The sequence below is a fragment of the Diabrotica virgifera genome, chromosome 5 (assembly GCF_917563875.1).
Source record: "Diabrotica virgifera virgifera chromosome 5, PGI_DIABVI_V3a".
Classification (NCBI taxonomy): Eukaryota; Metazoa; Arthropoda; class Insecta; order Coleoptera; family Chrysomelidae; genus Diabrotica; species Diabrotica virgifera.
In genome coordinates, this window is record NC_065447.1 from 234,339,110 (window position 1) to 234,362,387 (window position 23,278).

General features: G+C 33.8%; 1 protein-coding gene across 3 annotated transcripts in view; it reads left to right on the forward strand.

Moving 5' to 3' along the window:
* The window catches only part of LOC126884733 (monocarboxylate transporter 12-like), a 645,529-nt gene extending 623,743 nt beyond the window's left edge, over positions 1–21,786 (forward strand). For all 3 annotated transcript variants that reach the window (XM_050650866.1, XM_050650864.1, XM_050650865.1), the window contains exons 6-10: positions 4,444–4,694; positions 6,768–7,037; positions 11,147–11,284; positions 16,211–16,564; positions 20,363–21,786. In XM_050650866.1, coding sequence (XP_050506823.1) covers positions 4,444–4,694; positions 6,768–7,037; positions 11,147–11,284; positions 16,211–16,564; positions 20,363–20,670 — 1,321 coding nt within the window. In that variant the 3' untranslated portion in view covers positions 20,671–21,786. The remainder of the gene's footprint in view (positions 1–4,443; positions 4,695–6,767; positions 7,038–11,146; positions 11,285–16,210; positions 16,565–20,362) is intronic.
* The last annotated feature ends 1,492 nt before the right edge of the window (positions 21,787–23,278 follow it).

Below are 23,278 nucleotides of genomic sequence, written 5' to 3' on the forward strand. Positions count from 1 at the left end.
CGAAAAAGAACGGCCAGGTCGCAGAAACCGTCATGGCTTAGACACCTGTAAGAATGGTTTAACAGATCCTCTGCATCCCTTTACCGAGCTGCCATTAACAAAATTACTATAGCCAGTTTGATAGATAGCAACATGAAGAAGAAGATTGTTTATCAACATTATATGTAAAGGAATGCTTATAGCAATATAAATAAAACCAAATAACATAAACAATATTTTCATGATAAAAGTAGAGGAATAAAAACTTTAACTGCCATATCTAAAAAGGTAGGCTTTGTAACATACCTCCTTCTTTCACTTAGGTCTTCAATTATTAGAAGAATTTTTTACTAAGCAACAACATTTTTGTTTAATTTAGTAGTATTTTGTATTTTGACAACGACACCCGATTTGGGCGTCGAAACGTTAATAAATTTATTTTTTTCAATTTAATTGTGGCTTATTTCCCATCTAAATAGTTAATTATAAAAATGCCACAAGGAAATAGCTTCAGAACAACAATATTTTTTATGTTGTTCTTTTGTGTTAATATATTATTGTTTATATCCCAAAAACGTTTAATTATTTATTAATACGTAAATCACTTAAATATTTTTCCACAGCAGTAGGTGTATAAAATAAATGTCTATAGCCGTTAGCATATGCATGTATAACCACTAAAAAAGCTAGCTGCTTTCAACACTCTGGTATCCAAATCTGTTAGTATTTGTAAATGTACTGTTTTTCCAAACCCTAACTAATTTCAACACCCTGGTGTCTACGCACGCTAGCATCTGTAAATATGCGTCCCGGACAAGGCTTCCGGGCCATCCGAATTTTCAACGTTTTGGTAAAATTCTATTTTGAAATTTTGAATAAGTACGTTATTCTTCTAATTCACATCAAATTGAATTGGTAGGACGAAAAAAGTCGACAATTTCCTAGAGTTTAATACTAAAAACGCATGCATTTTATATCGGTGGACGGTGGACTTTTTTTCGTTTTTGTATTTTAATTATCGTCTTCTGAAAAAAAAATGGCCCGATTTTTATTGAAAAGTCCTGGATTTCAGGTATTTTTTTCAGCCTTGTTCCGGATTCGACTGAATTGGAGTTGGTCACACTAAGTATACAGTATACAAAATGTATATACACATCGACGTTCGTTTTACTTTATGTTTTGACTTAATTTGTTTGAAAATGAATCGTCACGCATGGGAAAAGTTATAGGGGACGAACAATAATAAAAAATTGCTTGTTTTATTGAGTTATTTGATATTTAATTTGATTTAATTTAATACTATTTAGTTTGATCGTTTAATTAAATTTCTAATTAAGATATCCTAAATACAAAAATCCTAACGGTAGTCCTTGATACACCCCGCAATAAACCGTAATTAAACCTGTGCCTACTCCCAAATACGCAAGTCGTCCCCGACCCCGACCAAATCGACTTTTCAGAGAGTTTACGAGTTTACGATCTCCTAATATGGAATTAGCCCGAATCCATAAAACTAATTTAATCTCCACCGTTTACGGAAGACGTTAACTTATCTCTCTTTTGTTTGTACTGTATCCATAATTCCCGGCTTAAGCGGTTAAGCGGCAGGTACACTGAATCTTATCAGCGTTCCGCAAGGAAACGCTCTTGGCTTGGTGCGTCAATCAGACCGTTAGAGAATTGCTAAAATAGCGAGTTGCTGAAAACGATATTTTATGGGTATAAAAGGCGTGTTTCAGTTTTCCATTTGGTTTATAACTATTAATTACCTACGAATAAATATGGCATTATTCTTTTTAGTTATTTTTAGTTCAAAACATGTTCGATCTCTCATTCAATAATATTCCTGAGAAATAAAAAGGCGAAGGTAACAAAAAAGCTGGATAAATATTGTGGGACTTATGCTCCTTCAGAGTACACTGTCAAATTTTAGTTCCGTGAATTTCGTAATTGCGTGTTGTCACCTGACTTATTCAACATTTATGCGGTGAGCATTCTTGAGGATGGCTTTAGACTTTAGAAGGATGGGCCAGTGGAGTAACAGTAGCTGGTAGGAAGATCTCCAATTTAAGATTTGCTGATGACACTACACTTATAGCAGCAAATGAGCAAGAAATGTTTGATCTCCTTCGAAGAGTTGAGTACGACAGCAATAAAGTTGATCTGAAAATCAATAAAGCAAAGACAAAAATAATGGTGGTTGACAGATTCGACACTATCCAACTGACTAACATGTTACAGGAATACCAGATACTAACACCTTTGTCCATCTCGGATCTAGTATAACTGACGATGGTAACTGTGAAGCGGAAGTTCGGACTCGTATTGGTATGGCAAAAAATGCGATGAGTCGCCTAACTAAAGTTTGGAAAGACAGATTTATCTCTCAAAGTATCACGATAAGACTGGTGAATGGCCTTGTATTCTCAATATTTCTATACGGGGCAGAGACTTGGACTCTTCAGGCACGCGTGCGCCAAAAAGTTTATGCCTTTGAAATGTGGTGCTGGAGAAGAATGCTGCGTATACCTTGGACAGCTCATAGGACAAAAGTTTCCATTCTAAACCAACTCGAAATTAAAAAAGGGCTCTCCACAATATGTCTGCAATGAATTCTACAATTATTAGGTCACGTGGTTCGCAGAGGTGACGATAATTAGGAGAGACTAATTGTTTCTGATCGGGGTGAGGCTCATAGACAAAAAAAACAAATACATGGATTAGAAGCAAAACCAAAGTAAAAGACGCAGGAGAACATGCTGCCAAATTAAAATGAAGTTTCGCAGGACACAATGCCCGACTGAAGGATAAAATATGGAATCACGAACTACAACAATGGAGACCGTGGTTAGGAAGAAGAAGTAGAGGAAAGCCACAAATGAGATGGGCCGATGACATAAAGAAGTTTGGAAGACACAACTGGAAACAGGTGGTACAGAATAGACAACACTGGATTGAATTGGGGGAGGCCTATGTCCAAAGTTGGATTACTGAAGGCTAAGAAGAGAATTGTTTCTAAAAACATTCCGGGGAGAAGATCAAGAGGACGATCAGCAACTAGATGGTCCAACAAAATTAAAAATTCAGCTGGCAGCTCATTCTGCAAGGCTGTTAGAGCAGCTGAAGATAGAGACCAATGGAAAGAAATTGTTAGGAATATTGGAAGAAATCACGATCCTCAGTAATCTGGAAACGACAAGAGAGAGAATTTCGTAATGGCCGTATATCTGCATTGGATGAACAACGTACTGAACGGCCCATCGATGCCGTTACACCGGAAAATGTGACGAAAGTCCACGAAATGGTTCTAGCTGATCGTAAAGTGAAAGGGTACCTCGTTTGTTGACCATTGGCCGAAAACTTGATCGTGTGACCAATTATCAGCAGTGTTTGAAGCTTATGAAGCGCAGTCCGTTAAACTTTTGCCGTCTATTGGTAACCGTTGATGAAACCTGGATCCACTACTACACACCAGAGTACAGAATGAACGCATGGCAGTGGATTAAAGCTGGTAAAAGTGATCCAAAGCGACCAATAGTCGATCAATGAGTCGGAAAAGTCATATTCACTGAATTTTGGGATTGAAAAGGCATAATTTTAATGTCTTGAAAAGGGTAAAACTATCAATACTCAATATTGAACAAACTGATGCTGGAACTCAGTGAGAAACGGCCCCATATAAAGTTCGGCTTCAAATTTCTTTCTCATGCGGCTTATTCTCCTTATTTGGCCCCATTCGATATTTATGTGTTCCCATATCTGAAAAGATGGCTCACAAATAAAAAATTCAGCTCGAATAATGAGATAATTGAAGAAACATATCCATAAAACCAATTTAATCTCCACCGTTTACGGGAGACGTTACTTATCTATCTTTTGTTTGTACTGTATCCATAATTCACGGCTTAAGCAGCAGGTACACTGAATCTTATCAGCGTTCTGCAAGGAAACGTTCTTGGCTTGGTGTGTCAATCAGACCGTAAATTTGAAGAGGTGAAAGGCAACCACAAGGCAACCTTTGTTGCCTTTCACCTCTCTCAATGTGATGACTTAATTATAACCTAGCAACCCACGTACCTCGTGTGAGTTATATGTTGCCCCAGGGCCTTAGCCATAGGAATTAGATCCATCCTGTGGATTTCATAATTTATTTAACTATGTAAGATATTTAATCAACTTTTGAAGGGTTTTAACCTTTGTGTTTTTGAGTGGCTCTGTGGCTCAGCATGTTAAGCTTGTAACACTGATCTTTTTAGAAGGTAAAACGTTCTGTTGTGATATTTATGGCCCTTTTAAGGGTTTCTTTTAAATAAATATACCTTTTACCAAGAAAAATTTTTCATTAAATTTACTTGTAATGAACTGTATACAGCCAGCTACAGGAAATTCTTCCTTGTGAACTAATCATAATTTTTAAAACATAATTTTTAAAACATAATTTTTAATTTGGTCGTTGTATTTTAGAGCCTTGGGATGGAGATTAGGTCTGCAAGTAGTGACAGGCGCAATTTCGGTAACTTTTATTCTGGGTACCTTCTACCGATCAGCCTCTTTGTACCATCCTCAACGAAGAGCCATCCTCCATATCAAGAACCAAAAGAGAAAGATCAAAGACAAGAATAAGATCGAAGACAAAGTCCCTTTCTTTGACTTCAGCACTTTGAAAAGTAAAACCGTCCGTATTCTTCTGATTTCTACTGGAATCAGTGCCTTTGGTGAGTTTTTTTTAATATTATAAATATTATACTTAAGATAAAATGGAAAATAGATAAATAAAATGGAATATTAATTGGATAAATATACCTGAGCTAGATATGTAAAGTTATCTAGTTCCTCTATTTGTCTTCCATTTATTTTCATTTTAGTGTCTTGGCTTTTGTTTTTTAAGAGTTTCATGTTTTCTGTATTTATCTTGAGACCTATTACATTGGAGTATTTTGCAAGCTTGTCGATCTTCTGCATATGATTGCTATGTTTGGTTAGAGTTAGGAGCCAAATGTCGTCTGCCAACTCCACGACCTCCAACTGGATGTGCAAGTTGCGCAGCTCATTCTGACATTTTCAGCATATCATTTACGTAATTTCTTTCATCTTTTCTGGCTTGCTTTTTAACTGCTATATGTTTTTCTTTGTAGTTTCTTTCTATTTTCTTTCTAGCGCTTTTCCTTCTTCGGTTGGTTCGTTTGTGTAACATTTTTTCTTTGATTTTCTGTCTTTCTTCTATTAGTTGTAATGTGTCTCGGGTTATCCATTTTCTGTTTTCCCATTTTTTTCATCACAATCGTTTCGTTTGCAGTTTTTGACATTATGTTCTTAAAATTTCACTATATTTCATCCACATTTTCCTCATTTTGGAGCGCTACTTTGTTTTGACTCTGACTAGCATGTGGGCTCATCCCACATCTGCTCCTCGTAGGCTCCTAACATCTTGTAGCCAGCTCTTCCCTTTTTACTTGATCATTATAAATATGGTCGATTTGATTTCTGTATCTTCCTCCTGGAAACCTCCACGTTTCCTAATGTATATTTTTGTGCTTAAACATACTTCCACCTATTATAATCTCATTTTATTCACAAAACTGTATCAGTCGACTTCCATTATCATTTCTTTCTCCTAATCCTTCCTTTCCCATAACTGATTTATGCCCTGTATTAATATTTCCTACCTTGGCGTTCATGTCTTCAATTGCTATTTTTATATCTCTTTTGTAATTACTACTCATATTACCGTATGTTGCTTGAAGTTGCTAATAATAATCTTCCTTCTCTTTCTTATTACTATCGTTTTTAGGGGATTACTAATATGGTGTAGTATTTTGCCTTGAAACTCGTTCATATAAATTCTTTTTCGTATGTTGCCTCTCATTTTAATAGAACATTTTTCCTTTTTCTTAAATCATTATTGCAATACCATTTTTATTTTTATCGTTTTCATTTATATGTCCTGAGTATATCCTTTCTTGTTGATCTACTGCTCAGATTTCTCCGCTGTCATTTCAACGTGTTTCGCTTTCCTATAATTTCTACGTTGGTACGTATCCATACGTGGGTGCTCCGTGCTCGGTGTAGCAGCTCCACATAGTGGATACGGTGGTGATCGCCGCTCGGCGTTTAGAGCCATAACAGACGGGCGACTGTGGCCGGCCACTCTGTGGATCCACAAAAGTAGTTTCCTATGATTGACCGTGGTCGCCTGTGGCCGGCCACAGTCGCTCGTCTGGGGTTTAACGTCCACTCCACATAAGAACACAAGGTCAATCATCGGAAACTACTTTTGTGGATCCACAGAGTGGCCGGCCACAGTCGCCCGTCTTTTATGGTGCTAAGCGCCGAGCGGCGATCACCAACGTATCCACTGTGTGGAGCTGCTACACCTAGCGCGGAGCACCCACGTATGGATACCTACCTTTATATTTGTTCAATTCTTGATACACTTTTTCCAGCTTGCGTATATTGTTCGTAAATTCTATGTACCCATAAGTATGGTATTTCTCGTGACTAGTTCTGTATTATTTTCCTTTCTCTGTCTTGTTTTCCTTGTGTTCTCGCACATTTCTGTTTTCTTTGCCAAGTTCGTCATCTCTTTTTTATCAGAATACATTTTATTGGTCATCAATTTTTGAATTGTTGGGTAATAAGCTTTCTTCGAGTTTGTTTCAGTACCAATTCCATATCCTCACTTTGCCATGTATTATTAGTTTGTTAAACTTTATTTTAACGTGTTTTCTAATTTAGAAAAGCATTACTAATAAATAAATACTTGTAGTATAATGTAGTTTTTTGTATAGGTATCAACACTCCTCTCTTCTATTTGGCCTACCAAGCTGAAGTCGAAGGTCTCGGAGATTCGACGATCTTCTTGCAGGTTTACTTGGGACTGGCTTGGACTGTAGGATGCGTAGTGTTCAGCACGTTGGTGCTGCACAATTCTACTGAATGTCGAATTGCCAGGCAGTACCTCTGCCAGACTGCAGTGTTCATGTGCGGGCTTTCAATACTGGCCTTCACAGTGGTCAGTGGAAATTATCACGCTTACGTAATGTTTGCCTGGATCTACGGTAAGTCCTAAAAATAAAATATATTTTGCAGGTACCTTATTATGAAATAACTAAAAAAATTCGCGTCGGTAATTTATTTGTTTTGTTCATATACGACGTTTGCCAACGTCGACGTCGCGGTTTACCTGTTTTCCCCCTGTTTATCTTGGTGACTTCAAAGGCGGCATTAGGGTGAGATCAAGTAAAACAGGGGGAAAACAGGTAAATCACGGCGTCGACGTTGGCAAACCGCCTGCATATAAACAAGCCAGGGACATCTGACAGGTATCTAGCAAAGGTATTTGGCAGTGTAAACAACAATTGGTGTATATGTATTTATTCCATTCACCAATTCCTAAAGTGTTAAATAGGGACTTAAGAGATTTACAGCATTTAAAAAGAAGGACGCGGTTTACTCAAGGCAAATTGGGTTATGTTAATAAACAACCAGATTTTGTCTATTCTCATTCAAAGATTTTTAGATGCAATTCGAATGTTTAAAAAACTCTCGAATATTTGTAAGAATATTACAAGCATTTAAAAGCTTACACAGAGTAAAAGAAATGATACACGTTTAGCTGCTATTAAATGTGCTCTCTCTGATAATTGTCTAACCATGAGGTAATAGGTAGGTGGCTCCATGAACCTCTTTATTGTTAAAATAGTTACTTAAGATAGGTTACTTATACTATATTCAAAAGCAAATTCTCTTAATTTTGTGCCATTTAGGTTACAATATCTGTGTTATTTTTTTTAAATCCTTATAGAAATTATCCATAATATTCTTTTTTATCCATATGTTCTCTTGATGCATGCGCAGTTTCTCTAACTTTCCAACGTTCACGAATTTTATTGAAATGATATTTAAGTATATAATTTCCCATCTTTTCTATTTCATCATTAAATTATCTACTATATTGAATATTATACATATCTGAAAATTGTTTCAGAATCATCATTAAATTGTTAGAAGTATCGTTCTCTATAACTTACTGAAGAATCTTCTTTAGGTGAAACTCCCGTATAGTAGAAACGGAATTCGGTCAGAATGCGCAAAAAATTGGAGGTATCAATGTTTGGTATAAATGTATATCTAAGAAATTCGAGTAGGCGCTTTAAAGATAAGTACTTGCCGTTATTTTAACATCGCATTAATCATTGTAAATACTTAATACTAAATACATTTAAAACTTACAATAAACACTTGCATATTAGTAGAATTAAAATCAGTAGACGATAAAGATCAAGCAAGAGAAATTAAAAACAGTTTACTAATTTTAAGGACAAAAAGCAAGTTCATGAGCGAAACCGAATTCAAAACTATTCTGCACATCATATTTGAAACATTATTTGGTTAAAACATCCAATTTTTGTTGGTAAAAAATATATTAACTTGTCCGGACTAAATTACGGTCTTGTTGATATCACAGAAAACTCGGTCTTCACACAAGAAGCCAAACTAAATTTTGGTATTTTCGGTTTAAATTTTCTATCCAAATTCCGAGTCTACTAGCTATGCTATAACTGTTATCCAATCTTTATTTAATATACGCACGTGACATGGGTGTTAGTAAATAAGTCTGAAAAATTTTAAGGGCTAATTCTACATGAAAAATTATTACCAGTTTGCTCTATAAACATATGTCCGCAAATACTTAGTTTCGGAGATACGGGGTGTTGAAATGTTTATTTCAAACTGCCAATTTATTTATTGCTCTAAGACCAGTTGAGCTATGAAAATGATATTTGGTGAGTTTTAGGAGGTAGTTACTACAAATTTTTTGACATACAATTTAGATTTTTGTATTCATCATTGGCGCGCCTACCGGCAATGGTCTGAATTTTTTAAAGAAAAAAATAGTACGCCACAGAGATATTTCGAATTAAAAATTATTTTTAAATTCCACGTCTAATTTATGATAAAAAACCTTTCTTGTCTTTTTTTCATATGATGCACCGTTTTTATGCCGAAAAATAAAACATCTTGGCGCGTATTTTTCATTTCTTAATACATCATCAAGAACTATCCAATATAATAATACTAAACTAGAACAATAACAGAAAATATGTATTACTAATAAGATTTCAACTAGGTGCAAAGCTGCAAGAAATGTTTAAAATGATCTCCTTTACAGATAACAGAAGAATTTTATATTCATCATTGGCGCGCGTACGGGTAATGGTCTGAATTTTTTGAAGAAAAAAATAGTACGCCACTGAGATATGTCAAACTAAAAATCATTTTTGAATTCCTCGTTCAATTTACGACAAAAAAAATCTTTCTTTCCTTTTTTTCATACGAGGCGCCGTTTTTACACAAAAAAATAAAACATTTTAACACTTACCAAGTATTTGAGTTTCCATATGCATAGAAACTTGGTTCAAATACTTTGTAAACGTTAAGATGTTTTATTTTTTTGCATAAAAACGGCGCCGCATATAAAAAAATGGTAGGGGAGCCCAAGCGGGGATTTTTGCAGTTACTCGAGCGCGTCAGATTATCATATGGGGAGAAACTTGGTACCCTGCCGATAGATGTACCTCTACCATATATTGCCTCTTAACACAGGGGAGTTCGTTAAGGGGGGCCCGAAAAAAAAATCTATCCCTAAAAAAACTCGAAATTGTCAGATTAAGATAAGGTAAGTTAAGTACATGCAAAAGAGTGTATATTTCAAAAATCTGACGATTTGAGCCGGGCGTAAGGAAATGGGTGAGTCCCAAAGTTTCACAAGAAAAAAGCGAATATTTCGCGAAATGAATGACAGATCGAAAAACTAAAACATATGTGCTCAATATTTTTTAAAAATCTATCGAGTGATACCAAACACGACTTCCCCCGGAGAGGGGTGGGGGGTAAATTTAATATTTTAAATACGAATCCCGCGATATTTCGCGAAATGAACATCAGATCGAAAAACTGTAAAATACACTTATTTAATATTTTTAAAAAATCTATTGAATGGCACCAAACACGACCCCCCACAGAGGTGGGGTGGGGGGTTACTTTAAAATCTTAAATAGGAGCCCCCATTTTTATTGCAGATTTGGATTTCTTACAAAAAAATAAGTAACTTTTATTCGAAACATTTTTTCGAATTATGCATAGATGGCGTTATAATCTGAAAAAACGATTGTTGGAAATGGAAAATTAAATTAAAAAATGGCAAGCGCCCACTAAAATGGAAAATGTTACTTAACTATTTTTGGTTTTAGGACCTACTCTTCACAACCCAATACGTCTCCAAAGCGCTCGAGTGACTGCACATTTAGCATACTTTGCTCCCCTACCAAAAGGCAAGACAGATTTTTTGTCGTCAATTGAACGAGGGATTCAAAAATGATTTTTAGTTTGACATCTCTCAGTGGCGTACTATTTTTTTCTTCAAAAAATTCAGACCATTACCCGTACGCGCGCCAATGATAAATATAAAATTCTTCTGTTACCTGTAAAGGAGATCATTTTAAACATTTCTTGCAGCTTTGAACCTATTAGTTGAAATGGTATTAGTAATATTTTCTGTTATTGTTCTAGTTTAGTATTATTATATTGGATAGTTCTTGATGATGTATTAAAAAATGAAAAATACGCGCCAAGATGTTTTATTTTTCTGCATAAAAACGGTGCATCATATAAAAAAAAGGCAAGAAAGGTTGTTTATCATAAATTAGACGTGGAATTTAAAAATAATTTCTAATTTGAAATATCTCAGTGGCGTACTATTTTTTTCTTTAAAATAATTCAGACCATTGCCCGTAGGCGCGCCAATGATGAATACAAAATTCTTAATTGTATGTCATAAAATTCATAATAACTACCTCCTAAAACTCACAAAATTTAATTTTTTTAGCTAAACTGGTCTTAGAGCAATAAATAAATTGGCAGTTTGAAATAAAAATTTCAACACCCCGTATCTCCGAAACTAAGCATTTGCGGACATATGTTTATAGAGCAAACTGGCATAATTTTTTCATGTAGAATTACCCTTAAAATTTTTCATACTTATTTACTAACACCCTTTAGGAGTAGATTGTAATCTGATTATGTCGTTATTTCCACTAAATTTAAGTTATAATTTTGCTCCAAGATATTTCTGCTTTAACAAACAATAATACGAATTACGTTTTAGGTATATTTTGTGGGGGATATCACTATTCGCTAAAGATGTATACGTACGAACGAGTGAGGGCTCGAAACTTTGCCAGGACTTGGGGGTTCGTGCAATGTTCGCAAGCAATACCCATCGTCATTGGGGTACCTTTTTCCGGTAAGTGTAAATACACGATGTCTTCCTAGTTTAAATTGCAGTAACTTTACTTTTAAAATTAAAACTAATTGAAAATTTGACTTCTTAATGGTGCTTTTTATCTTTTATATTCCAATTTATTAATTTAAGAATGTACAGGGAGGATCATTGTTTATAAAAAAATTGAAAGGGCCTAGCCGGGTAAGATGATGAAGAATGCCCCCAACTCGATTCGAATTTCATATAGGTTACCGTTTAGCACATATACAGGGTGTCCAGAAACTCTACCGACAAACGAAGACAGGATATTCCTCAGATAATTTTAAGACAATTTAACCCAATTCACCTAGTTCGAAAATGCTTCTGAAGGGAGCTAGAGCTCTTTGAAGATGGTGTCATGAAATTAGTTTTTCTTAAATACCTCCAGAAGGCTTCTATTTAGAAAAACGAAAATGGGTATACATACCTATTTACTTTTCAGAGATGAATCGATTCCATCGATTGCAAATTTCCAGTACCGGTCATAGGCGTCCGTTTTGGGTAGAGCAACGGGTATTTTATCGTATAACTTTTTTATCCTTAACTTTTATGCATTTTTGACACCGGATTATTAAATTGTGAGGTATTCTAGTACTAAAAGGTACTCTTGCTTTAAGTCGGTAGGATGCACCGTTTTCTAGAAAAATCGATTTGAAAGTTTTTCGTTTATGGAATTTGAAAAAAAATTGAAAGAACTTTTCAACAAAAAACGAAGTATTTTACCAACATAAAGTAAGAGTAACTTTTAGTACTCAAATACCTCATAATTTAATAATCTAGTGTCAGAAATGCTCGAAAATTCAAGACAAAAACATTATGCTATAAAATAACTGTTGACCTATCCAAAACGGACGCCTATGACCAGTACTAGAAATTCGCAATTAATTAAATCGATTTATCTCTGGAATATAAATAAATGTACCAGTTTTCGTCTTTCTAAACAGTTTTTTTTTTAAATTTTTTTTTGTAATTCAGAAAGTGAAAAATTTCCAAATCGATTTTTCTAGAAAACGGTGTGTCCTACCGATTTAAAACAAGAGTACCTTTTAGTACTAGAATACTTCACAATTTAATAATCCAGTGTCAGAAATGCATAAAAGTTAAAGATAAAAAAGTTATGCGATAAAATAACCGTTGCCTTACCCAAAACGGACGCCTATGATCGGTACTAGAAATTTGCAATGTATGGATTAGATTTATATCTTGAAGATAAATACGCGTACCAATTTTTGTTTTTTTAAATAGAAGCGTTCTGGAGGTATTTAAGAAAAACTAATTACAAGACGCCATCTTCAAAGAGCTCTAGCTCCCTTAAGAAGCATTTTCGGACTAAGTGAATTGGGTTAAATTATCTTAAATTTACCTGAGGAATCTCCTGTCTTCGTTTGTCGGTAGAGTTTCTGGACACCCTGTAGAGAAACTCACTTTCTGAAATTTTTAGCCCCTAGGTGGTCACGTCCCACCTAAAGACTAATTAGGCTTTTTATGTTTTTATTTTTTATTTCAGCCGCATCGAGAGCTAGCGAAAAACTTTAAATAAAAAAATTGTAACAAATAAAAAAAATTTCTGTAATTTTTGGCGGGAAATTTAAATTTTAGGACCATTTTAAAATTTTAAATGAGTATAAAAAATAACTAAGACATTCGTTTACACAAAAAAAATTTATAACGTGTATTTTTGCATAATGTTTCGCCCTGAATTTTTTTCAGATTTTTAAAATTGGTGATAGGTACGTACTTTTAAAAATAAAGAAACCGCATTCTTTTGTTTTTTTTTTCGCTTTTTGATACAATTTTATACAGGGTGTTTAAAAAAAAGGTAACACCGTCACTAGGATAGGTAAAAAACTGAAAAACAAACTTGGGGTTTGCTTAATAAAAATTTTTTTGGAATGTCATCCATTTTCAAGATATAGGGCGTTGAAGAAAACAAAATTTTATACATTTTTTACGATTTTGCCGAAACTACTAGCAACATTGTAATAAAATTTGGCAGGTTTTAAGCAATCCATTTTCAACACCCTGTATCTTGAAAATGGATGGCATTACAAAAAATTTTTATTAAGCAAACCCCAATTGTTTTTCAGTTTTTTACCTATCCTAGTGACGATGTTACCTTTTTTAAACACCCTGTGTAAAATTGTACCAAAAGCAAAAAAAAGCGAAAAAATGCGGTTTTTTATTTGTAAAAGTACGTTTCACCAATGTTAAAAATACACGTTTTAATTTTTTTTTTGTGAGAACAAATGTCTTAGTTATTCTTTATACTCATTTTAAATTTTAAAATCGTCCTAAAATTTAAATTTCCTGACAAAAATTAAAAAATAAATTTTCGGAGAGAACTTTTTGAAGCCTACAACTTTTTATTTAAAGTTTTTCGCTAGCTTTCGATGCGGCCGAGATAAAAAAAAACATAAAAAGCCTAAGCTCTAGGTGAGTCATGTGACCACATAGGGGGCTAAAAATTTCAAAAAGTGAGTTTCACTATATGTGCTAAACGGTGACCTATATAGAATTCGCATCGAGTTGGGGGCATTTTTCATCATCTTACCCGGCTAGGCCCTTTGTCAAAATTTTGAAAAAATGTCAAATATCCCTCCTAAACACCTGCTTGTGACTGCAATTAAAAAAGTATTCAAAATATATTTGAATATATTTAAAGTAGACTGAAGGAAGTTAGCTAACGACACTAATTTGAAGCTTTTTAAAAATGACACCCTACCATCAGCCATTCTTTTAGCCAGAGTATTTCTGCTAATGTCCACACTTTTAAATTTGTATCACTCGTTCCAACTGCTTTACCTTTCTTTATTTTTTATAGTATTTAAAAAAGTTTTCCGTTTGTTAATTTCCCATTTCAGAGCAATATACTGATTACTGATCATGGTGTTTGCCTTACATTGTGCGACCAACGCTTATACATGGGTATCCTTTTTGAAATGACATGTTGGCTATTAACATAGATCTTGCTTACGACATTTCTGCTTCTGAGTAGTTCGATCGATGTGAGCCCCGGCTCGAACCACTTCCGCAGATTTTGGAACCACGACTGTCTTCTCATGCCTGGCCTTGCCTGCTGTCTGTTTTTTCCTGGATAGTAAAGTTAGTTCTTTATATTTTCGCAGCCACATTTGTTTGCGACCTACTCCTCTCTTGCCCAAAATCTTTCCTTGGATGATTAGTTGAGGGAGTGAGTATTTTTCCCCTCTTAGGATATGGCCCAGGTATCCAATCTTTCGTGCCTTGATCAAGTTGAGCAATTCTCTTTCAGTATTTGCTATTTTTAAGACTTCCTCGTTTCTCGAATTATTGTACATGTATTATTATGCTCTTATTTTCTCTCTGCTATGAGATTGATCAGCATCTTATTAATTCAATTAATTAATTAATTATTTTAATTACTACTCATGGAAACAAAACCAAAATTTAACAAAACTTTCCAATAAAAAATATTCTCAGGGCTAATTGATTTTAATGTATTACCTTTAGTTTGTGGCTTCTAGTATTTCTCGTTGCTTACTTTATCCAGGACAAAACAGGGAAAATAAATATGTATGCTCAAAATCATATAAATTTTATAAATATGTATTATTTATTCATATACTATACCATAAATATAAGATTCAAAATGTATGCTAAAACTTTATTCTGTTGTAAAATTTTCTTATCTAATAAATTAATCTTTAATTCTACTATCTCCTTTTTTTATTAAAAAAATTTCATTTAAATGATTCGTTAGACTGTTCTTATTTTTATAAAAAAAAAACAAAATTTAATTCTTACCTTTTAAATAGATTACATATATCTTCTATGAAATTATAAATGAATAAATTATGCTGTAAAACAGCTAAATTGACAAAAAAACAAGTATGGTATGTAATATACTACAACTCTCTCCTTTGCACAAATAATCTGACTAACCTTTTTTATCTTCTTTACTTCTTCTAATGGATTGTGTTGTCCTCGCGGTTCTCCCACACGTGCTCCTCGGGTGCTGCTACGGTCTTTCTCCTCCAAACTGTTTCACAAACAAAAAAACAGAATTCGCTCGAAATCTCTCCTCTATTTAGTCTCCGACTCGATACAAACAATATCAATCTTTATAATTCCAAGATTTTTTCTCTCAGCTCGATATCTTGTGCAAAATTGATACAAACCGGCTACTCGTTCCATACAGCAAACTGGAATCTATTCGAACACGAGGAGATTGTACTTCTCGACTCGATCACGATTTCGTCTCAACAGGAATCTGCTTACACGGCCACCAAATTCACCACTTTACACAAAATTACTATTTTTTTAAACTGGGCTGCTCCTTTCCGATCTTAATTACGCAGTAACTCTTTTTCCTTCATCAATCTGAGACTCAACCACTCTGTTCCCCTCCATCCATCTCTTCGCCAATCACAAGCATTCTCCCTACACATTACATCCCTACTTTCATTTCTTAAGAACAAATGTGTTGTATACAAATTTTCTGTTTTGTCAAATTTCCAGGAGATATTAAAATTAAATGTTTTCTTACATCCTAGAAAAACCCTTTATTCTAAAACTAAACAAATTGTTTATCGTCGTTTTCTTTCTAGGAAACCATTTAGAAACCTTCTATTGTCTATTCCAAAGCGGCACATTAACTTTCTAAAACCGACCTTAATTTAGTTCATTGTTTAATTTGTAGTCCGTTTGTAGAATCTTTACCACTAAACATTTCCTCTTTCCACGAAACACTGCTTTACGGCTAATTATATGATTTACAAATTTTCGCTATATACAGGGCGATGAAAATTTACGATCTCGTGGTCTTTGACATAAAATTAATTCTCTAAATTTTCCCATTGAACAGAATAAAATATATTCCCCATAAAATATATTTAACAGTATATTTAATTTATTTTATTTGTGTTTTAGGTTATATGAATGAAAAATGTGGGGACCGAGCGGGCTACTACTTCAGCTCTACATGCGTACTAGTAGGCAGCTTAACCTTGTTCCTCATAGACCTTCATAGAAGGAAAATAGCACGTCACAAGCATACCAGAGAAAACGGTACCCGTCACCTCTGCGTTTCCGAAACCTGTCCGCAAAGACGAAAGCTGTCGTTCACCCAAGAACCAGACAATAATGACGGAGCAGTCACCATGGGTGCCGCGGCGGCTGCTTTAGTACTGGGAGCGGATCTGGGGGGAAATCAGGGGGGTGGATTGTTGGATAATATAATTCTGTCCAATGAGAAGCCTGAGTTGACGTGTATTTCTGAAGAAGGTAATTTAAAACCAATAATAATATTAATTTTTATGTGCCATTTAGTACTAGAATACCTCATAATTTAATAATCTAGTGTCAAAAATTCCTAAAAATTAAAGACAAAAAGTTATGCGAAAAAATAACCGTTGACCTACCCAAAACGGACGCATATGACCGGTACTAGAAATTCGCCATTAATGAAATCGTTTCATCTCTGGAATATAAATAAACGTACCAGTTTTCGTTTTTATAAATAGTTTTTTTTGAAATTTTCTTTTGATATTCAAAAAACGAAAAATTTTCAAATCGATTTTTCTAGAAAACGGTGTATCCTATCGACTTAAAGTAAGAGTACCTTTTGGTACTATAATACTTTACATTTTAATAATCCAGACTCAAGGATGTTTAGAAATTAAAAACAAAAAAGTTATGCTATAATATAACTAGCCCTACCCAAAACGGACGCCTATGACCGGTACTAGAAATTTTCAATGGATGGAATCGATTTAACTCTGGAAGATAATAAAGTGTACCAAATTTCGTTTTTCTAAATAGAAGCGTTCTGGAGATATTTAAGAAAAACTAATTACCAGACGCCATCTTCAAATAGCTCTAGCTCCTTTAGGAAGCATTTTCGGACTAGATGAATTGGGTTAAATTGTTTTAAAATTATCTGAGGAATCTCCTGTCTTCGTTTGTCGATAGAGTTTCTGGACACCCTGTATAGAATAGGTAACATATTAGCATTGATATCTTAGTATTATTTTATTTCATTTTAAATTATATATACAGTAGGAAAAATGAAAGAATACCCATGAACGAACATATAAAACACGCTGTATTTTCCTGTAACCGTGTCACACAAAAAATTGGCCAGCGCAAGTACATGTAATGATTATTGTTACAAGTACTTGCACTGGACAATTTTCTTTGTGACACGGTGACAGGAAAATACAGCGTGTTTTATATGTTCGCTCATGGGTATTCTTTCATTTTTCCGACTGTAGGTAGTTCTCTGTATGAAAATTTCATATGATTTTCCTTAATTTTCCATTCAACACTTTTATCACTGGGTAGATTTTTTATTTCTTTTTCATTTAATATTTCTTATATTTATATTTTATTAGTATTTTCACATGCATGATGATCTCTAAAAGGAAACAGCAATTTGGACGAATCAGTGTGAACGGTCAATGAATAGAAAGTCAAATGAGTAAAAATATACACCTACTTTGATACGAACGTCAATGAAAGAAAGCAAGATCTAAATTTAAAAACATGGCTAAGCTATTCAAATGTCATGATTTATCGATATCAATAAAAATCAGGTTACTACTATGTTAATCTTACTTATGCTATTGTACTGAGTTGAGTCATGAACTCTCACAGACGATACCTGTAAGAAAATTGAGGCTTTCGAAATATGGCTTTATCGTCGAATTCTGAAGATATCTTATACCGACCACTTTACTCATTAAGAAGTCTTGTTATGAATCCATAAATAAAAGAAGCTATTATCCATAAATAACAGAAGCAACACAGATGAAAATAAAATAACAAAACATTGGTATAGACAATACTTTTTCTTATTCTTGTAGTGCCTTATCTTTTCGGATGTTGGCGACCATCATTGCAACCTGTACTTTGCACATTGCTGCTCTGAAAATATTTGTGGTTGTTGTGTTAAACCACGTATGTAGATTTTTAAGCCAAGAAATCCTTCGCCTTCCTGGTGCTTCTTTTCCTTCGACCTTTCAGAAATCCATAAATTCCGCTGTTTCTCATGATGTGACCGAGCTAATTATAACCACAATAAAAACAGCCGAAATCAACTAGCTCGATCACATCTTGAGAAACAGCGAAGGATATGGATTGCTGAAACTAAAGTCGAAGGAAAACAGGCACCAGGAAGGCGAAGGATTCCTTGGCTTAAAAATCTTCGTACGTGGTTTAACAAAACAACCACAAATATTGTCAGTGCGGCAGTGTGCAAAGTACAGACTGCCATCATGGTCGCCAACATCCGAAAAAGCAACAAGAAGAAGGAGTATTGTCTACACTCTACACCAATGTTTTGCTATATTTTATCTTTATATATGTGTTGCTCCTTTTATTTATGGATAATAGCTCCTTTTATTTATGGATTCATAATTAGACGTCCTAATTAGTAAAGTGGTCGGTATAAGATATCTTTAGAATTCGACGATAAAGCCATGTTCCGTGGGTGGTTTACGGAAACAATTAAATGAAATTAAAGTAAGTGTAAACACGACAAACTGTCAATAATATATTTATTTGTGTCAGTAAAATAGCGTGAATATTTCTCGAAGAGGGTTTGTTATTCTTTGCGAGTGTGGTGGTGTGACTGCTCCGGGTGGCATCTAAACATTTCGTATATGTATTTGGACCATAGGAGTTTTCTATTGGTTCGTTGCAGCACGCGATAATATTTTAACCAATAGGCGGCGAGGTTCCAGATGCATATACGGAATGTTAGTCGGTCCCAAATTCATATACGGAATGTTAAATATCGTACACCGAAAAAGATAAGTTTTTTAGAGTCTTTTAAAAGGAAATTGATTTTAAAATACTTGTTACTGTATTATTAAATAAAAATAAAACAATTATAGTATTTCGAATGTTATTTGGTGCGAAATTCATATGCGGAATGTTAATTATTCGTAGACCAAAAATGGGACTTTTTATTAATCAGTTAAAGGAGACTGATTTTAGAATACCTATTTTATTGATGTATTATTAAAGAAAAATAAAACAACGATTAGGTACCTATGTGGTGCGAAATTCATAAATGGGATGGTATAGATTTGAGAGACATATTTCTTTATTTGACTAAGGTTTCGCTTTCTCAGAATTTTTAATGACTTGCACGTGTTGTTAAGTATGTTTAGATCTGTTTCAGCTATTCAATTCAATTCGGTTGAAGTTTAGGGCTGTGTGCTATCAGACGAAAATAAATGTTAACTTGGTTATAACGTTTGTGTTTTAAATATTATTTATTCTGGTTTATATATTTATTTTGGTCTACGAATAATTAACATTCCGCATATGAATTTCGCACCAAATAACATTCGAAATGCTATAACTGTTTTATTTTTATTTAATAATATAGTAACAAGTATTTTAAAATCAATCTGCTTTTAAAAGACTCTAAAAAACTTATCTTTTTCGGTGTATGATATTTAATATTCCGTATATGAATTTGGGACCGACTAACATTCCGTATATGCATCTGGAACCTCGCCGCCTATTGGTTAAAATATTACCGCGTGCTGCAACGAACCAATAGAAAACTCCTATGGTCCAAATACATATACGGAATGTTTAGATGCCTCCGGGTGCCCGCTGTGACTTATACTGAACGAGACCACAAACACTTTAATCTGTCTGGTGTTTTACCATATGGCCAGATAGGCGACAATAATTTATTAGATCTGGCGATAAAAAGGCTGAAAACATTTATGTGGTTTTTAAGAAGTTGGCATAAAGAGGATGGCCCTTTATCTGGTACCGTAATCTATGAATTTGTGTTTCCCATGAAAAAGCCATTAATTTGCCATTCTGGTTTTGTATTTAGGAGCGAAACATGTGAATTTTAAATGACCCATATTATTTTCGTTTAGAAAAGAAAGTTAATATTTAAAATTAGCAATTAAAAAATAGTAAAATAATAATTGAAACGTGTCGCCACAGCCACATTTCGAAATCCCCAATTTTCTTGCAGGTATCGTCTATTTTAAATGTCCCATTTTTGTTTTAAATGTTTTTGTGGTTAATAGAAAATATTTTCTGTTTTAGGAATAGCAGACATGGATCTTCCAGACAACCTTCTGGACGATCTAGACTATATAGGAGACTGTATTACTTCGTGTAACAAAGTAGAAAATTATTTAATGCTTAGCGAGTTCGAAAATAATCTAATAGCGGAAATGCCTGTGATATTAGACAGGAAAGGTCGACGTTGGTCCTTGGCGAGATCCAAACCGACTCAGAATAACGAAGAATCCACCAATGAAGAGGAAACTAACGGCGTCGCCAAAGGAAACGGGAAATGGAAAGTTTTTCCCAATAGGGTTATCACAGTTATAGATGAATCTTCGGTTTAGATCGATCGTTCTTTAGAGGTCATAGAATAATTACGGATCAAATATTTGGTATTTAACTGTAAATTTGGTTTAAGCAGTGTTACGGAAAAATAACTCTGCCAATTATTGTAACTCTAATAATCAAAACTAAGGGAAATTACTTCTTCCTTCAGAGGTTCAAAATGAATTTACTAACCAATAAATAATCTGTATGGGCGCCAGGTATTCATTTATCAGCCTGTGAATACCTACAAATATTTAAATAAGTAACTCAATCTCAAAACCAAAAAGAAATATGACATTCTTTCACGGTTTTTGCTGTAAATTTTAAAGAACCGCTTGGATTGACATGAACTGTGGCATACGTATAGCTAACATGTCATAGAAAAAAAGTGATATGGTGCCGATGTGTGCTTTTGCCCTGGGGGTGAGTTTCACCCCATCTCGGAGGTGAAAAAATATATGTTCAAGATAAGTCCCGAAATGGATAAACTGACTAATTTAAGCACCTTTTGTTCTATATAGGTTTTTCACCAAATCAATACTTTTCGAGTTATTTGCAAGTGAATATGTTCATTTTTCAACAAAATAACCACGTTTTTAGACGGTTTTTCGTAAATAACTCAAAAAGTAACCATTTTGTTGAAAAAATATTCTTGGCAAAACTATAGCCTATAAAGAATTGAAAAAAACAGTGTATATATTAGGTCTCTATACCTAGCAAAAGCAGAGTTATAGCTAAGGAGAAATAGGTTCATATTCGAAAAATTCCAAATAGAATAATTCAACGTGAAATGTCCAAATAATCAAGCATTCTTGGGGAAAACACATTACAACTTTTTAAAGTGTTTAAAAAAAGCTTTATTTCTGTTTTTATAAAAAAAATTTCTAGCATCAAATTTAAGCAAGTTACGCTCAAAATGAAGTTGGTCCCTTTTGTTTTGGCAAAAAAAAGCAGGACCACCCCCCAATTAGCAACTTTGAAATTAATCGTTACCGCTTCACAAGTTGCTTTACTTATGTTGTGTTTATAATATGATCTGTAAGTTTCATCGATTCAAAGTGCTTATTTTTGAAAAAATTTGGTTTTAAAGTAAAATTTTTAAAAATTTTAATTTTGAAAAAATGCTTTTTTTTCAAAATAACTTAAAAATTGTTAGAGATACCAAAAGTCTTAAACAATAAAAAAATTCGGCTTTACTTTTCTGAATATTTTGTATTTTTTTGTTTTTCTGAAGACAAAAATTGGTCAAGATTCGGTGTTTCTAAATTTGCATACACTCGTGATAAGTGATTCGTTCAAGCCCTTTTAACTACAGCCATTTCAAAAATAAGGACTTTAAACCGATGAAACTTACAGATACTATAAAAAATACATACGCGAGTAAAAAAATTGTTAAGTGATAACAATTAAGTTCATTTGAAATGCTAATTAGGGGTGATTTTCCTGATTTCTTACCAAAAAAGGGACCAACTTTATTTTGAGCGTAACTTGTTTACATTTGATGCTTTATTATTTTTTTTTTAAACAAAAATAAGCATTTTTTAAACACTTTAAAAAAGTTAAAATGAGTTTTCCCCAAAAAAGTGCTTCGTTTTTTGGTTATGGCACGTTAAAATATACGATTTGGAATTTGACAAATATGAACCTATTTTTCATTAGCTATAACTCTGCTTCTACTAGGTACAGTGACCTAATATACACACCAAGTTTTTCACTTTTTACGTGCTATATTTTTGATAAGAATTTTTTTCTGCCAAATACTTACTTTTTGAGTTATTTGCGAAAAACCGTCTGAAAACGTGGTTATTTTGTAGAAAAATTAACATATTCACTCGCAAATAACTCGAAAAGTGTTAACTTGGTAGAAACTTTATAGAAACATTAAAAACTTTATAGAACAAAAGTTGCTTAGAATTAGTAATTTTATCCATTTTCGGACTTATTTCGAACATATATTTTTCACCCCTAAAAGCGGGCGAAACTCACCCCTAAAAGCGATTTAAGGATACCTGAAGGGAAAATCAAATTCTAATTGAGCGAAAAATTAACAAAATTTTTTCATAGTTTTATTAAATTATTTATAAGGTTGGTCGAAAAATAGATATCGGACACTTGAACCAATGTCAAAAATCTTCTTATTCACCAATCGGCAATTCTGCCGGTTGGTGATTTATCTCTTGCTATTTTGACCACACGTGTCTCCCCCATTCTCCTTATATGGTTATTACATTATTTTTTTCTATTTATTGTCCATTTGTTTATACACCTAAGTTACATGTTCTTCTAATGTCTTCACTCCTCTTTCGATCTCTCAGCGTATTTCCTGTAATTCTTCTCAGTAATTTTATTTCTGCCGTTTCGAGTAGTCTTTGTGTTGTGGCTGTATCGGGTCTTGTTTCTGATGCATGTCATTATTGGTCTTACACTGGCTTTATAAATTCTTGACTTCATCTCAGTGTTAATGTCGGTTTCGCCATATCGTGTTATCAAGGCATTCTGCCAGTCTATTTGCTTTTTGTATTTGATTTCACACTTCTTTTTTCAGGTCTCCATAGCTGGACAATAATAGGTTTGTTCGTAGTACCATCCAATCGATCAGCAACCGTTGCCAACCATTAGACGCAT